The sequence below is a fragment of the Melanotaenia boesemani genome, chromosome 1 (assembly GCF_017639745.1).
Source record: "Melanotaenia boesemani isolate fMelBoe1 chromosome 1, fMelBoe1.pri, whole genome shotgun sequence".
Taxonomy (NCBI): Eukaryota; Metazoa; Chordata; class Actinopteri; order Atheriniformes; family Melanotaeniidae; genus Melanotaenia; species Melanotaenia boesemani.
Window position 1 is genome coordinate 44,409,063 of NC_055682.1, and position 21,029 is coordinate 44,430,091.

Sequence of the window (21,029 nt, forward strand, 5' to 3'; positions counted from 1 at the left end):
TTCACAGCGATCTAGTGGTAACAGTCTCTATGTTCACCAGGTTTAGCCATCACCACAGCCCGTGACTAGACTGCATGGTGGCAGCCAGCCAGGCCTGTCTGGGAACAGGGAGGAGGACGTGAGCAGAGCTGCAACACATGACAGGAACCAGCAACCTATCAGCACACAGGGGTTGGTGACGTTAGAGCCAATCAGAAGCAGAGTAGGGTGGAGCCATGTCTCCCACCAGGCTGGATGATTTGAACTGTTCTGTTTTTGACTTCATGTCACTAGAAGTTTAATTAAAAAGTAAAATAGTAGTCAGGTGTTTATGCTGACTGTTTTTTTTCCTTTCTTATTGTCATTCTGAATTTTTCCCAGAATGTGATGAATTTAATTTATATTAAATTTTTCACTTTTTTGTCATTGTTTGTCGTTTATACATGAAAGAAAATACAGTAAAAAGTTCGATCAATGTGTTTTTGCAAATTTTTCCAGACGTATGGCCTTCAATGGAGCGTAGATGTGGACTTTTTAAAATAAGTTTGAGAACCCCACAGGTCTACACAGTTCTTACCGAAACTCGCTACAATTACCAGAAATATAACTTGTAAAGTGTTTTGTACCAAAACAGACCATAAATGTAATAAAGACTTTTATTAGACAAATGAATAAAACATCCATGAACAGAGCACTGATCTGTCCTGCCAGCCGCAGCGTGACATACAGCCAACATCAGCGGCGGTTCGGCCTCAGGCCACGCGCATCATCAGCTCCTCCAGCGCACGCTCGCGGTGGTTTTCGTGCACCAGAAGCACCTCTTTGATGGCGTTCTTCTGGAAGCCCATCTCGTGGAACTGAGTCAGCAGGTGAAGGAACTCCTCCGCCTGAGCAGCCAGAAGGAAAATGATGGGTTATCCTACAAGTTTAACCCTGTTACAGTTTCTGATACCATTTACATCATGTTATGGTAGAAACTTTGTTCCAAACCCTGTTGTACCCAACCTGCCCCCAGGTGCACACCAGGACCCAAAGACGACACTACATATCACACACGATAAATGTTCAACATACAAAAGATATTTTTGTTGAATCTTTTTTTTACATTTTGTTAAAGGGCCAAATGGAAAAAACAGGGTTAAAATGGTACCTTGTTACAAGCCTTACCTTCGTTTCACAGTTCTGAAACATCTCCAGAGCTTCTTCCACCTGAGCCATGTCATGACCCAGCTGGCACAGGTGTTCACAAGCCACCAAGTAACTCAAGACCTGCAAACAAAGATCAGACACAGTCATTCAGGACAGGTCATGTGGTCAGAGGATGAAACGGAGACGTTTCACCATGTGATGAAAATATGAGCTTATAGTGAATCTGATGGAAAAAGTTGGAACAAAAGGCTGGAAAAGTACCTGGTGCAAACCAGAAACACCTGGAGGAGCACTGGACAACTAACCAGGTTACCTGGCAACAGTTCAGTAACCTGACTGGGTATAAAAGGAGCATTTCAGAGAGGCAGAGTCTCTCAGATGGAAAGATGGACAGAGCTTCACCAATCTGAGACAAACTGGATCTAAAACTGTGGAACAATTTCAGAAAAATGTTCCTCAGACTTTGAAGATCCTCCATCTACAGTGTAGAATATCATCAGAAGATTCAGAGAATCAGGAGGAATCTCTGTGTGCATGGGACAAGGCTGGATAATGGTGATCTTCTGCATTAAAAGCAGACATGATTCTCTACTGGAAACCACTGCATGGACTCAGGAAGACTTCCAGAAACCACTGTCTGTGAACACAGTTCACCCTGAAATCCACAAATGCAGGTTAAAGTTCACCGGGGAATGGGACAACATTCCCCTCCTAAAACTCCAGCAACTGGTCTCCTCACTTCCCAGACATTTCCAGACATGTTAGAAGAAGAGATGCTACACCATGCTGAACACCACCCTGGAACTACTTTTTCCAGACATGTTGCTGCATCAGATTCACTATCAGCTCATATTTTCCATCACATGGTGAAATGTTTCCGTTTCATCATTTGAGATGTTGTTGATTTACTGGGAATTAAAGATGAGGAGGTTTAAAGAGCTTTCTGGTTTTATTCACATTTTACACAGCCGCGGTTTCGTTCTGACCTCCATGGTAGCCTGCGAGTGCAGTCTGCCTAGCTGGACCCACCAGATCACCAGATCACAGGAGAAGTGGAGAATCACTTCCAGGATTGTTACGGCCACTGCCTATTACTGGCAGCTGCGGCTCATTCCTGCCGTTGATTGCCTGGTTTGGAGGCTTTCTTTCAGGAGTGGCTGGATTTAACACACCTCAGTCTCCTCCCTTCTGACTGGCTAATTGTCAGACCAATCAGGCTGCAGCTTACTAGAAGCCATGATTGAAAAAGGTGGCTGCAGCAGCCAGTCAGGAGGGGGAAGCTGGAATGGCTCAGGCCGCTTTCCCCTCACGTTGTGCACTGGGTGTGTGTGTTTGTGGCATCAGGGTGAGACTGGTTGGCGCAGGTGGTCTCATCCTGATTTTGACAGGAGTTTTGGTAGTAGGGCTAACTGGGTGTTCGCTGTGCTTTGTGTGGGTGAATCCGTTTAGTTGCAGACCATTTTGTGTGGAGTCCGGTGTGGGGACTCGGTCATGGTTCTGTTTTAGTTTGGATTCACCGTTCTACACTCAGTTTCATTTAAGCTTTGCTACACCCTTATTTTGTTCTGTCATAGTGGGAGTTTTGTGTTTAGTTTGGTGTTGGGCTAGATTAGTGTTTGGTTTTTGTTGTGACTACGGTCACTTTAGTTTATGGATCTGCTGCCCTTTTGTTTGGTTTTAGTTTCACCGAGTTCTGTACGGTCATTCTTTTGTTTCACTCTGTGGTTTTTAGGTGTATGTTTTATTTTTTTTCTTTCAGCAGGTCCTCAAATCCCAACTCTTGTATTTTGTGTATTTTCGTTACAGGTTTTATTCGTTGTCTCACGGGATGTCAATAAAATGTGCTTCCTTTACCTCAATGTCCTCAACGTTTTTATTCTTTGTTACACTCTTCCTCATACCCCTGAAAGGTGGGTCGTAACAAGGATAAATGTCTCGTCGTCCATGATGAAAAAACGCTGAGACCCCCAACTGGTTAATGACATATTGTTTACATGGTTCAGCAGCACAAGTCTGCACGGGGGCTTTTATTTTGAAAATTACTGGAAGCTTTTACACTGCTCTCATGTCCGAGTTCCTGTCTGCTGCTATCTGACCTGCTAAGCTTGATGTGTTCTGGATGCTGTGCATAAGTTTAGTGGAGAGCCGCTGCGAGGCGCTTCTGGAACATTCCTGACGCACACCGCGGCACCCAGTGGGAATCAAACCATTGACTAAAACGGCTGCAGCACGGCTGCAGCACAGCTGCAGCACAGCTGCAGCACAGCTGCAACACAGCGCGCACACACCCAGTGGAAACTGGCCTCTAGACTTGACTCTCTTTTGTCCTCCATATGTCCACAAATGTTTTAAGGACCCAGTGTACGTCATGCTGAGAGATGCCAGGAATTCAGCTAAAAGCTCTTTAACCTTGTTGGTGCTAAAAGACTCTCAGGTCCACATCAGCAAACACATTCCTTTTGAAATTGATCAGGTACCAGATCATGGTAATGACCATGCATTAGTTGAGTGTCTTTAAATGACTTTATGGAGCTCCGTCAAAGATTCGAGCAGAGGCTCAGCTTATCTCCTTGGATTGAGCCAGTCAGACGTCAGTGAAACACAATCTGTGTGAGAGCACGGTGACCCACCGTTTCCAGGCCAAATGCACTCACAGTACTACAGTCTGCGTCCTCCTGCAGCAATCCTCCAGCTCCACTGGCTGAAATCGCATCATAACCTGTCGCTTCTACTGACAAACATCTGCAGACTTGTTGCCCTGAACGCAGCAGGAAGTTGGATGGGACACGGGATGAACTGATGTCCCTGAACGCAGCAGAAGGTTGGAGGGGACACGGGATGAACTGATGTCCCTGAATGCAGCAGGAAGTTGGAGGGGACATGGGATGAACTGATGTCCCCGAACGCAGCAGGAAGTTGACTGGGACACGGGATGAACTGATGTCCCTGAACGCAGCAGGAAGTTGGAGGGGACACGGGATGAACTGATGTCCCTGAACGCAGCAGGAAGTTGGAGGGGACACGGGATGAACTGATGTCCCTGAACGCAGCAGGAAGTTGGAGGGGACACGGGATGAACTGATGTCCCTGAACGCAGCAGGAAGTTGGAGGGGACAAGGGATGAACTGATGTCCTTGAACGCAGCAGGAAGTTGGAGGAGACACGGGATGAACTGATGTCCCCGAACGCAGCAGGAAGTTGGAGGGGACACGGGATGAACTGATGTCCTTGAACGCAGCTGGAAGTTGGAGGGGACACGGGATGAACTGATGTCCCTGAACGCAGCAGGAAGTTGGAGGGGACACGGGATGAACTGATGTCCTTAAATGCAGCAGCAAGTTGGAGTGGACACGGGATGAACTGATGTCCCTGAACGCAGCAGGAAGTTGGAGGGGACACGGGATGAACTGATGTCCTTGAACGCAGCAGGAAGTTGGAGGGGACACGGGATGAACTGATGTCCCTGAATGCAGCAGGAAGTTGGAGGGGACACGGGATGAATTGATGTCCCTGAACGCAGCAGGAAGTTGGCTGGGACACGGGATGAACTGATGTCCCTGAACGCAGCAGGAAGGTTGGAGGGGACACGGGATGAACTGATGTCCCTGAACGCAGCAGGAAGTTGGAGGGGACACGGGATGAACTGATGTCCTTGAACGCAGCAGGAAGTTGGAGGGGACACGGGATGAACTGATGTCCTTAAACGCAGCAGGAAGTTGGAGTGGACACGGGATGAACTGATGTCCCTGAACGCAGCAGGAAGTTGGAGGGGACACGGGATGAACTGATGTCCTTGAACGCAGCAGGAAGTTGGAGGGGACACGAGATGAACTGATGTCCCTGAATGCAGCAGGAAGTTGGCTGGGACACGGGATGAACTGATGTCCCTGAACGCAGCAGAAGGTTGGAGGGGACACGGGATGAACTGATGTCCCCGAACGCAGCAGGAAGTTGGAGGGGACACGGGATGAACTGATGTCCTTGAACGCAGCTGGAAGTTGGAGGGGACACGGAATGAACTGATGTCCTTAAACGCAGCAGGAAGTTGGAGGGGACACGGGATGAACTGATGTCCCTGAACGCAGCAGGAAGTTGGAGTGGACACGGGATGAACTGATGTCCCTCAACACAGCTGGAAGTTGAAGGTGACACGGGATGAACTGATGTCCCTGAACGCAGCAGGAAGCTGGAGTGGACACGGGATGAACTGATGTCCCTGAACGCAGCAGGAAGTTGGAGGGGACACAGGATGAACTGATGTCCCTGAACGCAGAAGAGGGTTGGAGGGGACACGGGATGAACTGATGTCCCTGAACGCAGAAGAGGGTTGGAGTGGACACGGGATGAACTGATGTCTCTTAACGCAGAAGAGGGTTGGAGTGGACACGGGATGAACTGATGTCCCTGAACGCAGAAGAGGGTTGGAGGGGACACGGGATGAACTGATGTCCCTGAACGCAGAAGAGGGTTGGAGTGGACACGGGATGAACTGATGTCCCTGAACGCAGAAGAGGGTTGGAGTGGACACGGGATGAACTGATGTCCCTGAATGCAGCAGGAAATTGGAGTGGACACGGGATGAACTGATGTCCCTGAACGCAGAAGAGGGTTGGAGGGGACACGGGATGAACTGACGTCCTTGAACGCAGCAGGAAGTTGGAGGGGACACGGGATGAACTGATGTCCCTGAACGCAGCAGGAAGTTGGCTGGGACACGGGATGAACTGATGTCCCTGAACGCAGAAGAGGGTTGGAGGGGACACGGGATGAACTGATGTCCCTGAACGCAGAAGAGGGTTGGAGTGGACACGGGATTAACTGATGTCCCTGAATGCAGCAGGAAATTGGAGTGGACACGGGATGAACTGATGTCCCTGAACGCAGCAGAAGGTTGGAGGGGACACGGGATGAACTGATGTCCCTGAATGCAGCAGGAAGTTGGAGGGGACATGGGATGAACTGATGTCCCCGAACGCAGCAGGAAGTTGACTGGGACACGGGATGAACTGATGTCCCTGAACGCAGCAGGAAGTTGGAGTGGACACGGGATGAACTGATGTCCCTGAACGCAGCAGGAAGTTGGAGGGGACACGGGATGAACTGATGTCCCTGAACGCAGCAGGAAGTTGGATGGGACACGGGATGAACTGATGTCCCTGAACGCAGCAGGAAGTTGGAGGGGACACGGGATGAACTGATGTCCCTGAACGCAGCAGGAAGTTGGAGGGGACACGAGATGAACTGATGTCCTTGAACGCAGCAGGAAGTTGGAGGGGACACGGGATGAACTGATGTCCTTAAACGCAGCAGGAAGTTGGAGTGGACACGGGATGAACTGATGTCCCTGAACGCAGCAGGAAGTTGGAGGGGACACGGGATGAACTGATGTCCTTGAACGCAGCAGGAAGTTGGAGGGGACACGAGATGAACTGATGTCCCTGAATGCAGCAGGAAGTTGGCTGGGACACGGGATGAACTGATGTCCCTGAACGCAGCAGAAGGTTGGAGGGGACACGGGATGAACTGATGTCCCCGAACGCAGCAGGAAGTTGGAGGGGACACGGGATGAACTGATGTCCTTGAACGCAGCTGGAAGTTGGAGGGGACACGGGATGAACTGATGTCCCTGAACGCAGCAGGAAGTTGGAGTGGACACGGGATGAACTGATGTCCCTCAACACAGCTGGAAGTTGAAGGTGACACGGGATGAACTGATGTCCCTGAACGCAGCAGGAAGCTGGAGTGGACACGGGATGAACTGATGTCCCTGAACGCAGCAGGAAGTTGGAGGGGACACAGGATGAACTGATGTCCCTGAACGCAGAAGAGGGTTGGAGGGGACACGGGATGAACTGATGTCCCTGAATGCAGCAGGAAATTGGAGTGGACACGGGATGAACTGATGTCCCTGAACGCAGCAGAAGGTTGGAGGGGACACGGGATGAACTGATGTCCCTGAACGCAGAAGAGGGTTGGAGTGGACACGGGATGAACTGATGTCCCTGAACGCAGAAGAGGGTTGGAGTGGACACGGGATGAACTGATGTCCCTGAATGCAGCAGGAAATTGGAGTGGACACGGGATGAACTGATGTCCCTGAACGCAGAAGAGGGTTGGAGGGGACACGGGATGAACTGACGTCCTTGAACGCAGCAGGAAGTTGGAGGGGACACGGGATGAACTGATGTCCCTGAACGCAGCAGGAAGTTGGCTGGGACACGGGATGAACTGATGTCCCTGAACGCAGAAGAGGGTTGGAGGGGACACGGGATGAACTGATGTCCCTGAACGCAGAAGAGGGTTGGAGTGGACACGGGATTAACTGATGTCCCTGAATGCAGCAGGAAATTGGAGTGGACACGGGATGAACTGATGTCCCTGAACGCAGCAGAAGGTTGGAGGGGACACGGGATGAACTGATGTCCCTGAATGCAGCAGGAAGTTGGAGGGGACATGGGATGAGCTGATGTCCCCGAACGCAGCAGGAAGTTGACTGGGACACGGGATGAACTGATGTCCCTGAACGCAGCAGGAAGTTGGAGTGGACACGGGATGAACTGATGTCCCTGAACGCAGCAGGAAGTTGGAGGGGACACGGGATGAACTGATGTCCCTGAACGCAGCAGGAAGTTGGATGGGACGGGATGAACTGATGTCCCTGAACGCAGCAGGAAGTTGGAGGGGACACGGGATGAACTGATGTCCCTGAACGCAGCAGGAAGTTGGAGGGGACACGAGATGAACTGATGTCCCTGAATGCAGCAGGAAGTTGGAGTGGACACGGGATGAACTGATGTCCCTGAATGCAGCAGGAAGTTGGAGGGGACACGGGATGAACTGATGTCCCTGAACGCAGCAGGAAGTTGGATGGGACACGGGATGAACTGATGTCCCTGAATGCAGCAGGAAGTTGGAGGGGACACGAGATGAACTGATGTCCCTGAACGCAGCAGGAAGTTGGAGGGGACACGGGATGAACTGATGTCCCTGAACGCAGCAGGAAGTTGGATGGGACACGGGATGAACTGATGTCCCTGAACGCAGCAGGAAGTTGGAGGGGACACGGGATGAACTGATGTCCCTGAACGCAACAGGAAGTTGGAGGGGACACTAGATGAACTGATGTCCCTGAACGCAGCAGGAAGTTGGAGGGGACGTGGTTTTGTCTAAACTAATGAAAGACCTGCTGTCAACCAGCTGCCGCAGCTGCTTAGATAACTGCTTTTAAACACAGGGATGAGTAGGACCTAGAAAGCAGCCACGACACTATAAACATTAATTATGAGTCCATAATTTTCATCTTCATCATCATTCTAACAGCTAAACGGTATTTTATGTCTAGACACTGAAACTCTGGGGGAGGTTGACTGTTTCTAATAAGAGGTTAATATGGAGACCAGGACCTGTTTTCCTCAGAACTGGTTTCGATGCAGCAGGAGATCTGGAGCTGGAGATCATCAAAGAGACATGAGATGATATAATATTCCTAAATAATTCATAGTTATTTATAATAACAATGAAAAACAAGAACATAAATTGAAACAGAAAAAAAAACTAGAGATATTTAAATTTGGATGATGGAAAAGAGTGAATGAAGGAATGAATGAACAAACATTATTGTCATTGCAACAGTTGCAACAAAATTTCTTTCCAGTACAAACCAGTCCAAGAGTAGACAACAACATATAAACATAAACAGGATCAGGCAGATTGAGGCAGCAGCCGCCGAGCAGAGCACCATTTTCACAGATGGAAAAGACAACATGAGGGAGGGAGAAAACGAGGCATCTCCACACTGCGCCTGAATGTTGCAATACACCAGGAAACCGCCCGCTCCAAACAGCTGAAACCCAGTTATCATGAATCCAAATGTGTAAATGTCCTCTACATCCTCAACAGAAAGAAGCTACAAACACATGACCTTCCACACCCCCAGGAGTCCATCACGTATCCAGCCGCGAACGTTCCACCAGGACAAGCGGCTCCCCCACGCCCAATTTGAGGGTTTGAATAAATTTGGTCAATTGCATTGATAGACCAGCTGATCAGATCCATGATTCTAAATTCAGAAGAGAAATGGAAAGAGAGGCTAAGAGATGACAGGTAGCAGAGAAGGGAGGGAGAGAAGGAAAAAGCGTCCGCCTCCGTCGAGTACAGGAAGGAAGGTGAGACAGGTTTATTTCTTATTTTTACCTCTTAGGTAATTACAAATATTGTTCATGTTATTTGAGTTATTGATCAACAAAATTAATAAAAGTACCATGTTACAAACATTTACTCTGGTGCATCGCCTTTTTCAGCCACAGGTTTACTCTGCCGTGTCATGTTTTACAGCCAGAAATTAATTATGCCGAGTCATGTTGTACAGCCAGAGATTTACTCTGTTTCAGAGCCAGATATTTACCCTACAGCATCATGTTTTACACCCAGAGCTTTATTCTGTTGAGTCATGTTTTACAGCCAGACGTTTACACTGCTAAGTCATGTTATACAGCCAGTGGTTTACTCTGCCGACTCGTGTTATACAGCCAGAGATTTAGTCTGCCGCATCATGTTTCACAGCCACAGGTTTGCTCTGCAGCATTCTGTTTTACAGTATAAAGTCTTTTTCTCTTTCCAGGCGGTGACCCCTACCTGATCCGGGGTCTGCTGGCCCATCCTCTGCAAGGCGATGATGGCAGTACGGAGCGGGTAGCCACGAGCCGTGATGGCCCCAAGCAGGTCCCTCTCCTCTGGGCTTAGCGCTGACAGGAGTTCTGTTGATGAGTCCAAAGTAGAGGAAAGACCACGGGGGCGTTGGGGAGTGGGGGGATTTCCACAAGGGTCTGGTCTGTGATGCATCTAAAAAGAGAAACCAAGGGTAGTGGATCATGTAAGAAAGCCAAAGGCAGGTTCAGGCTGGAGCACGGCCATCATGACCTGCTGAGAAACACTCAGGACTCCCAGTTTCTAATCCTCACCAGCCTTTTATAACCTGTCTGGATTCAGAGAGCAGATTTACACCCTTTATTTTTAGAGTGCTGATCCCTGCAAACATTCAGGACATGTGAACTGAAAAAAACTAGATTGATTTTCTCATCCAAATAACATCATGTTGACATGTAGACAAGGAGTACAGGACACTGAAAGATGTCAGCAAACTGAGCCTTCTCTCATCAAATCCATCTTAGTCCGACTATAAATAATAAGTTAGTGATGTGCACTGGGATCAACCTGCCTGATGTTGCAGTTCAGGACAAAGTCCTGTAGTCATGGAAACACGGCTGTTCTTCAGACTGCAGCACAGAGGCAACATGCTGAGACTTTTTCATGTAAACACAATATGCTAGCTGAGCTCCTGCTGAGTCATGTTGGACCAGAATCAGTCAAAGTGTGAAGGTGAACAGCAGGATGTCTCTTTTTAGTTAGCTTATGTGGTTTTCATAAATGCTAACTGCTTGTGTGAATAACTTCATGTCTCTGAGCAGCTGTACACACAACAGATAAAGGCTTTCACTTGTCTAGTGAATAAATGCATCAACACAAAGTAAAGTTAGCCAGTATAGGCTACAGGTTGTAGGATAAGGTTAGCTTGTCCACTCAGTCTGGTCCAGCTGGATGTTAGCATCCACTCACTCAACAGATGGCAGTTCAGGCAGCTAACTGTTAGCAGAACCAGTGGGTAAGATGACCCACCTGCTATATCTATGCACTGATACGCTCCTGTTGTCAGGTGTGACATGGTGGTACATCAAGAATCTTTTTCATTAGCTAATTAAATAAGTCCTCGTTTAGAAGACGATAAGTGGCTGATCTCTTACTGCATGTGCTGCGTATCGGTCGGTCATGGTGGTGTCCACCGTGTTGGCTCTGATGTTGGGGGCTCTGTGGGAGGATGGGCTCTGGGACCGTCCCTCTGTGTTGGACTGTGTGGACGTGTCCATCCCTGAGAGCGAACACTGACGCAGGTTCTTCCTGCGCTGATGTGGCAGGCTGCTCAGACAGGATGGAGGGTTGAGCAGGTCAGGAACAAAGGCTTTCTGTGGCTTCCGCTGAGAACTGGATCGTGCTTCCCCCATACTGGCTGTCACCGGCGCACTTGGCTTGGCCTCCTGCGCAGGATGCTCTCCTTCATCATCAGAGTCTGGGATGGTGAACTTGGTGCGCAGGACAGCAGGGTTGAGGCTGTGGGAGCGCTGGCGAGGGTTGGGCTCCCAGAAGTCAGAGCTGTGGCGGCTGGCCAAGCGGCTCTGCTGTGGACTGCTGAACATCATCCAGTATGGTGGACAAGAAGGCAAAAGTCCCAATGAAGATGAAGGGGGCTGAGGCCGGTGCTGGTTGCTGAAACCATTCTGTAGCCCAGTTAGCACCCAGTTCTCCAGGCTGAATTCATACTGTCAAATCGACAAACAGCAAATTAGTCACAGAAATAATTTTCTCAAGTACATCTCACTCATATTCTTCTTCTCTTCTTCTCAGTATTTAGCTAAATTAGTATGCAGGAATCATGTGGGCTAACCAGGAGTGAAATTCAGGACACCACCTTCAACTCTCCACATGCCACCTAGAGCCATGCTAGCAGATTCGTACTGTAGCTACAATGAGTTGAGTGTGTGATGGTGCAAAAGCTAATTAGCAGGAAAGAAAATGAGCAACTGGGGTCAGAAAAAAGTCGGAATTATCCAAGCTTTGTTTTAAAGTGGAGGAATGACAGTGACCCCCACAAACAGACATACTGCAATGCTCAGTGTTAACATAACATGTAGCATTAGTCTAACACATAACCTAAGAACTTCACCAATTTTCTCCTGACAGCATCCTTAGGTCCAATTGTTGGACCACACTGAGACCTCCTCCCTCTTCAGCAGTGTATGCGTGGAGTCTCTCAAGTGAACTTGTTCATGCTACCGGTCCAGGTGAACCCTGCCTAGTCACTGCTGGGATAGGCTACAGCTTCCCAGCAACCCTTGACTGGAACAAGCGGTGTAGAAAATGGATGAAAGACCTGATACATAAAACCTTAAAGAGGTTGATTGTCTTCCCCCACAAGAGTACAAGTCATTTACAGGTGCCTGCATCTGTGAGCCATGTCATCCTCTCCGTGTGTTTAAACTGTCTGACTTGCATAGAAATACATGATGAAGCATGACTGAACAGGTATTTGTGTTTCCACCGTCCTGGCAGACCAGCAGCAGCTGGAATTCACCTCTGTCTTCCGCAGCATGTTCAGGTAATCAGGCACGGTAACACTGATGTCATCTTCCACTTCCTGTAGGACAGCAGCCTGAGGCGTCTTCAGAGGGACACCTTCCATACCGTCCGTCAGCTGAGACACAGACGGAGACAAACGGTTGGCTCCTAACAAACTGACTGATTGATTCACAGCTGGATCCCTGATCAGTAATTCCCTGATCAGAGTGTGTTTGTCACATGCTTTCTTACAGCTGAGATGAAGCTGGTAAATGAGCAGATGTTTGTTTTCTTCCAGATGCAGCAGAAAACTGGAGGAGCTCGTCCAATGAAGCTGGAAGCAGATTCACCAGGAGATCATCTGGTCTTCTTCCTGAACGTGGTGGATCAAAGAGTTCATCATCATCACTAACATCACCATCATCATCATCATCACAGCCATCACTACCGCCATCATTATCATCGTGATTCAAACCATCACAACCATCATCGTCATCATCATCTTCTTCAACACTATCATCATTATCACCATCATCATCGTCCTCATCATTTGAAGCATCATCATCATCATCACCATCGTCATCATCAGCAGCAGCATCATCGTTTTCATCAACATCATTCAAACTATCATCATCACCACCACATCATCATCATCATCATCATCATCTTCATCAACATCATTCAAACCATCATCATCACCACCACAATCACAACCATCATCATCATCATCTTCGTCAACATCATTCAAACCATCATCATCACCACCACAATCACAACCATCATCATCATCATCATCTTCGTCAACATCATTCAAACCATCATCATCACCACCACAACCATCACCATCATTTTCATCACAACCATCATCATCATCGTCGTCATCAATATCATCGTCATCATCACAACCATCACAACCATCACTATTGTCATCATCATCATTATCATCATCACAATCGTCATCATCATAACATCATCGTCACCATCATCACCATTGTCATTGTCACAACCATCATCATTATTGTCATCATCACCGTCATCATCACAATCATCATCATCTTCACCATTATCATCATCATTCAAACCATCATCATTATCACTACCATCATCATCGTCATTCAAACCATCATCATTACTATCATCATCATAACCATCAACTTCACCATCTTCATCATCATTCAAACCATTATCATCGTCACAACCATCATCGTCATTCAAATTATCATCACCACCATCATTAGCATCATTAAAACCATCATCACCACCATCATCACTGTCAGTTAACTGCAGGACTGGAAATATTGAGGTCACGGAAGATTTTTTTTTTCTTTCTCTTAAAGAAAAACGTGATAAAAAAATGAATGAATGACTAAAAAGTTGGATGATGATAAAAAGAGAAATGAATTATTTTAGGGTCACACAGAGAAAGACAGAGATGAAGAAGCAATGATTATATGAATAAATCAAACTGAATATTTATTTATTTCACACTTTATGAATAACGTAATAGAAAAATGATTTTATATTTTAAAAATAATTGTCCCCTCGCCCTCCGTGGGCGGTCTCTCATCCAACCAAGCTCGGGTCCTCTACCAGAGGCCTGGGAGCTTGAGGGCTCTGCAGTATCTTGGCTGTTCCTAGGACTGCACTCTTCTGGACCGAGATGTCTGAGGTTTGTCCTGGGATCTGCTGTAGCCACTCTTCCAGTTTGGGGGTTACTGCCCCGAGCGCTCCGATGACCACGGGCACCACTGTTGCCTTCACTTTCCAGGCCTTCTCAAGTTCTTCTTTCAGGCCTTGGTATTTCTCCAGTTTCTCATGTTTTTTTTCTCCTGATGTTGAAATCGCTTGGTATTGCGATGTCAACCACAGCGGCTTTCCTCTGCTGTTTGTCCATCACCACAATGTCCAGCTGGTTTGCCATTACCATTTTGTCGGCCTGGATCTGGAAGTCCCACAGGATTTTAGCTCGGTTATTCTCTACCACCTTCGGAGGTGTTTCCCACCTTGACCTCGGAGCTTCCAGCCTGTACTCCGCACAGATGTTCCTGTACACTATACCAGACACTTGGTTATGATGCTCCTTGTAAGCTTTCCCTGCCAGCATCTTACACCCTGCAGTTATGTGCTGGATTGTCTCAGGGGCCTCTTTGCACAGTCTGCACCTGGGGTCTTGTCTTGTATGGTAGATCTGGGCCTCTATTGCTCTGGTGCTCAAGGCCTGCTCCTGTGCAGCTATGATCTGTGCCTCTGTGCTGTCTTCCAGTCCAGCCCTTTCTAGCCATTGGTAGGATTTCTCGATATCAGCCACTGTACAGTCTCAGGGTGCTGGATTTGGGGTGGAACCCTCCATGCATGGTCAGGAGCTTTCGTGTTTTCACATCTGTGGTCTGAATCTCTTCCTTTGGACAGCTTATTATTCCCGCAGGGTATCTGATGACCGGCAGGGCATAGCTGTTAATTGCCCGGACCTTGTTCTTGCCGCTGACTCCTTAGGACTTGCCTTACTCGTTGGAGGTATTTGGCTGTGGCTGCTTTTCTTGTGGCCTGTTCGAGGTTGCCATTTGCTTGTGGGATTCCAAGGTACTTGTAGCTGTCCTCAATGTCTGCTATTCTGCCGTCTGGGAGTGAGACCCCTTCTGTATGGACTACCTTCCCTCTCTTTGTCACCATCCTCCCACATTTCTCAAGTCCAAATGACATTCCGATGTCATTGCTGTAGATCCTGGTCGCGTGGATCAGTGAGTCAGTGTCTCGCTCGCTCTTGGCGTACAGCTTGATGTCATCCATGTAGAGGAGCTGACTGATGGTGGACCCATTCCTGAGTCGGTATCCATAGCCAGTCTTGGTGATTATTTGGCTGAGGGGGTTCAGACCTATGCAGAACAGCACAGGGGACAGGGCATCTCTATGGTATATGCCACATTTGATGGACACTTGTGCAATTGGCTTGCAGTTGGCCTAAAGGGTGGTCTTCCACTGCTGCATTGAGTTTGCAATGAAGGCTCTTAGAGTCCTGTTGATGTTATACATCTCCAAGCATTCCATGATCCATGTGTGTGGCATTGAGTCATTGGCTTTCTTGTAATCAATCCAGGCAGTGCACAGATTGGTATTCCTGGTCCTGCACTCCCGAGCGACTGTTCTATCTACCAGCAGCTGGTGTTTTGCTCCTCTGGTATTTTTTACCAATGCCATTCTGTGCTGTCTCATGTATTGATCCATGTGCCCACTTATCTTAGCCACTATGATGCCTGACATGAGCTTCCATGTGGTGGAGAGACAGGTTATTGGCTGATAGTTGGATGGAACTGTTCCCTTCAGGGGATCCTTCTGGATCAGGATTGTCCAGCCTTCAGTTAGCCATTCAGGGTGGGTCCCATCCTTTAGCAGCTGGGTCATTTGTGCTGCCAGGAGCTCATGGAGTGCAGTTTGCTTCTTCAGCCAGAAGGTGTGAACCATGTCAGGCCCTGGTGCTGTCAAGTTTTTCATACCTGAGCCTCTTTGTTGGATGTCTACCACTGTGATGGTTACTGGTTCTTGTTCAGGGAGGTTGCTGTGGTCTGCTCTTAGATCCATCAGCCACTGTGCATCGCTGTTGTGTGATGCCTCCTTCTCCCATATGCTTTTCCAATATTGTTCAGTCTCCAGCCTTGGCGGGTCTGCCCTGTTGTTATTACCCTGCCACTGAGAGTACACTTTAGCTGGTTGAGTTGAGAACAGCCGGTTTATTCGCCTTGTGTCAGTTTCTCTCGTGTACCTCTTTAGGCGGGTGGCCAAGGCTTGGAGTCGTCGTTTGGCAGTTTCTAGTGCTTCAGGTATGGCCATCTGGCTGTACCTCCTGGGTACCTGTTTTTTCATTGCACCTTTCTAGAGCTCTGACAGTTGGCTCACTTCTCTCCGAGCTGTCTTGATTTGAGCCTCCAACCTCCTCTTCCATGGTGGATATGTATCTTTATGGTTGCTCTTTGGTTGATAGCCAAGCACCTCAAGGATCACTACTGCTGCTGAGATCAGCTCATTGGTTTCAGTGATGGTCATTGTAGGAATCGTTCTCAAGGCTGCATTCACATCTTCCAGGAGACTCTCCGATGGTGCTTCACTCAGCCTCTGTAATTAGCGTCGGGGTTGCCTGATGTTCATTTTTGCCATGATCTTATCTCTTAGGTCAGTCGCTGCCTCACTCAGCGTGATTGTGCTTATTGGGGCTTCGTACCCAATCTCTGGATGGGGAGTTGTTGTTAACGCCCCCCTGACCTGGGGTCCTGGCTCCCCCTTGCCGTAGCATTTGTGTTGTACCTCGCCAATCTCAAGCTGTGATAGCAGCTACCGTCTGTGGATGTTGGAACGTTGAGCTACTAGTTGTTTGGCAGTGAGTGTGGATTGTGGGTTTTGAAGATTCCATATTTCCCACTTTCTCTGCATGACTAGGGTTACTGGAGTAGCTACCCAGCTATATATATATATATATATATATATATATATATATATATATATATATATATATATATGTGTGTGTGTGTGTGTGTAGAGTTTATTGGTAAATACTGCAAATCAGTTCATTGAGGCATTTTTCTATTTCTGTATTTATTTTTTATTTAATCTGTTTAATCTAAATCTGACTTACCGTCTACTTCCATGTTTACCTTTCTATATCGGTGCAGTGTTACACAACAAAGACAGAATCATGTGCAGGGAAAGGGTCAGAGATTACATGTGAAGCAGGATAACGGTGAGGCCATGTGATCAGCAAGCATGTGTACTCTCCCATCAGACTCTATGTGGACTTATTCAATGACTACGATGAAAGAAATAAGGTTTGGATTTCCTGGAGCTCATTGGGAACAGATGGCTTTGGCCACATTTATCCGGTGTGACGTCAGGACAGTATGCTCAGTCTCTGCCCCTTCTGTCCATCACAGTTTATCAGAAAGACGGAAACACTGAGCAGATGGTCCAGATTTCCTGCAGGACAGATGCTCCTAAAGCTCATTGTGGCATCTGTGACATGCACATGGATGTAAATGCTACTGGAAAAACAACACTGGCTCCAGGAAACTGACCTGAGAAATGAGATTTCATCAAAGCTGCAAAACTTCTAAAAGTCTCGTATTAATGTAGCCTCAAAGTTTTACATTCTCTGCTCTCACATGTTATTACTCTGACAATGAACAAATCACACAAATGATCCTCAGGACAAAAAAGGTCAGCTCCTCAAAAACTGCACCAAAAATATTATCTATTAATATTTTTCCACTTTAAATGAGTCTATAAAAACAGCTTCAGTCCAAAATAAATATATCTAATTATTATAATTTATAGTTTTTAACCCTTTAAAAAAACTATAGTAATTCCCATAAAATGCTCTGAATATGAAGAAAAGTGTTGCAACCTCATGGACAGATATAAAAATAGACGGCTAGTTGTCCAAAATTAAATCTGACCATTAAGGAAAACATTTGTTTATGTTAAGATAGATGTGACATCAAAAACTGACATTTACATGGTTTTCAATGGGACTTTTTATTGTCATTAGGATCAAATATGTAAGTTTAGGCTGATTCAGGGAAGTCACATTAAAATTCTAAAATTATATTAACAAGGAATATCTTTTGGGAAAATTCTAGCTAGACTCAATCAACGTATCTGAAATAGCATGATAATAAAAATGGAACAAATTCACACTACAGGGTCTCTTCAGGGTTTTCACATCTCACGTTTTCCCTTCTAACAAGGTTTTGATGATTATTATTGTTGCTCTTTTTAAACTTCTAATAAACTATGAAAACAATCTAAGAGATGTTTTATAATTCCTTCAATAAAGCAGAGAGCAGAATCAGAGCCTACCTGTGTGGTCGGAGCTGCTGCCACAATAAAGTAATCCCCCTACAGCCTTGTAGGCTGACACACACACACACACACACACACACACACACACACACACACACACACACACACACACACAGGAAGCCAGATCAGCTGATCACAGCTGACCGCAGGGAGAACTGGTGTTCCTGGTACAACAGGATCTATCGTATCTACCAACATGGCATCTGGGGGTGTTTCTACAAAGCATCGAGAGGATTCTGTATCGATGGAGCAACAGAACATGATGAATTAAGACATAGATATTCTTCCGCTGCAGGCTCTGCAGATCCAGGACTGAATCACTTGTAAAACCTTCACATAGCAAATCAGAAAATTGGCAAATTAGACTCAGACCTAAAAACCACCAACCAGGCCAGAAATCTGGGTCTAGTGATGAACTCAGACCTAAACTTTGAGAACCACATGAAGGGAACCACAAAGTCAGTCTACTATCAGCTTAAGAACATATCAAGGGTAAAAGATGTGATGACTCAGCAGGACCTGGAAAAAGTAGTCCAGCTTCCATCTTTAGTCGGCTTGATTATTGTAACAGTGTTTTTACAGGTTCTACCTAAAACATCAGTCAGACACCTGCAGCTGATCCAGAACTCTGCTGCTCCAGTCCTCACTAAGACCAAGAAAGTGGACCACATCAGTCCAGCTCTGAGGTCTTTACACTGGCTGCTGGTCCGTCAGAGGATAGACTTTAAAGTTCTGCTGCTGGTCTAGAAAGCTCTGAATGGTTTAGGACCAACATACATCAGAGACCTCTTGATTTACTCCCGCAAAGTTGCACAATGCCGACATCCACCGAGGTATAGCACTAGAAAACAGGGGGAAACCACATCCAACTCCAATCTTGACTGAGCTCTGGGTTTTTATTCACACGTCATATACATCCAGCATCCCCTTCTCTCTTGTCTTTCTAAGGCTGAACCCCATTTCACACCTTGGCCCCTCCACTTAGCCCTACCTCTCTGTTTTGCGTGTTCAGGGGTAGGGGCGTCCCAATTTCTTTTAGGACAGAGGGGTAGGGGTAAGTGGTCGGACTACATACCCCTTCAAATGAAGATTTTCCAGAGGCACACTTCAAACGGAGGGGTATGAAAAATATTCCGTCCTATATGAAAAAGCAAGTGTTTCTACGCACACCACCCTTTCTTGAGGTGCAGGGTAATACACACAAAAAGCCACAGAGATAAAGAGATTATGCCCGTAAACACAATGAATTTTAATTAAAGTTCTACATTACGGCCTGTATAGGCCTGTCGCTGTAAGTAATAAACAAATAATGGCACAGTAAGGAAAAAATGAACACGAGTTTTTTTGTTTGTTTGTTTGTTTGTTTTATGTCATACTTTACTCAACACTTTGGCCCAGTCCCATTTCTCTCTGTATGACAGGTGTCACCGTGGAGCATCTGGACTGGACGCTCTTGCGGAGGGATCTCTCTATCATATCTGACATGCAGCACCAGACCGCGGTGAAGCACCTGCACGAGCCGGTTGCTGCTTTTGTCTGCAGGGCTGCCAACGCTCACGCATCGGCCGCGAGACTCACGCATTTGAGTGGATTCTCACGCTCTCGCGCTCCGATTTGTCACGTTGGAATACACATCCAGAGCAATGGCAGCTAATTCCAGAGGATTCCCAGAGAGCCGCGGTGTGCCGGTGTGTGTGTTAAAAACACGCAGCATCGAGGAAGATTTCTGTTCATAAACAGCAACGATGCACAGCATGTTTTTTCCTTCTTTTTTTAATACAACTGGCAGTTTTGCAGGTTTTTGAAAGCCAGTTTTGTTTATAGAGACTTTATTTTCTATCAGACTTGTTTTTGGTTGTTTGGCTTTCATTTATTGTTAATGAGACTGAGTCCGTTCTGTTTATTGTTTTTTAAATTTCTTCCAGTTCCAGTGTAAAATGTTCTTTAGTGACTACCGATGAGGTATGTGATTGCTGAAGGTCCCAGTTTGTAGGGGTGGACTCTCAGCCCTTCCGTTTTTAAGGGGAAGGGGTTACAAAGAGAAATGGGATTGGGCCCAAGTATATAAAGGCTAAGGCCTAAACCATTCAGTTACAAAAAGGAGTGTCTTCACAATTGAGACCCCTAAAAACATTCAGTACAAACTAACTTACACCACCTCCCCACAAAATGCACAATTTCATCCTTCTTTCCTTCAACCAACAAAACCACTTAAACTAACAAAGCAAAAATGAAAATAAACTACTACTGCCCCATCTCCAGCCTTTCCTCCGACCGCCTGGTTAGTGCCATCCAATCCAATTAAGCACACCAGGCCTGGTTTACAGAACTCATGGGCGAGTCCATGAAAGAGCTGATCTGAGAAAGATTAGAGACAAACCAACACATATACTGAAAATAAACCAAATTAATGTATTAACCAACCAAACAGGATCCATCTTTGGTGGATCAATACATTAACAAAAATCTAACACAAATAAATGGCATCAAGGTGTGTGTGTGTGTGTGGCCACATAGTGAGCACCTGCTTAGTGAGGGGGTGTCTGCAGCTCTCTCACACCCAGAATGAACCTGCCAGAACCCTCAGATCATCTGGAGAAGCTGCATTCAGCTTCTATGCTCCACATGTCTGGAACAAACTCCCAGAAAGCCTCAGATCAGCTGAAACAGTTTATTTAGATCCAGGTTAAAGACCCACCTGTTCTCTGCTGCATGGACTAGTTTTTATTTAGAGTTCTGGGGCCTCATTTCTAAAAATGGCGTACGTCAAATATATTATCAACTTTTGAGATTTACAAAAAACAAACTTGACGGGAGAAAGTTCCCACTTCCACGGCTACTCTGACCCAGATGTACACATGAAATCTAGAGAAACAGGAAACGGT

General features: G+C 46.7%; 1 protein-coding gene across 1 annotated transcript; it reads right to left on the reverse strand.

Annotated features, from left to right (window-relative positions):
• Positions 1-621: 621 nt before the first annotated feature.
• ubap1lb (ubiquitin associated protein 1-like b) lies at positions 622-18,179 on the reverse strand. The gene is made up of 7 exons (XM_041982095.1): positions 18,142-18,179; positions 12,550-12,670; positions 12,314-12,433; positions 10,929-11,501; positions 9,763-9,969; positions 1,147-1,248; positions 622-866 (listed from the first exon to the last, which is right to left on the reverse strand). The coding sequence occupies exons 3-7, from the start codon at positions 12,419-12,421 to the stop codon at positions 732-734; spliced, it is 1,125 nt and encodes a 374-aa protein (XP_041838029.1). The 5' UTR covers positions 12,422-12,433; positions 12,550-12,670; positions 18,142-18,179; the 3' UTR covers positions 622-731.
• Positions 18,180-21,029: the final 2,850 nt, after the last annotated feature.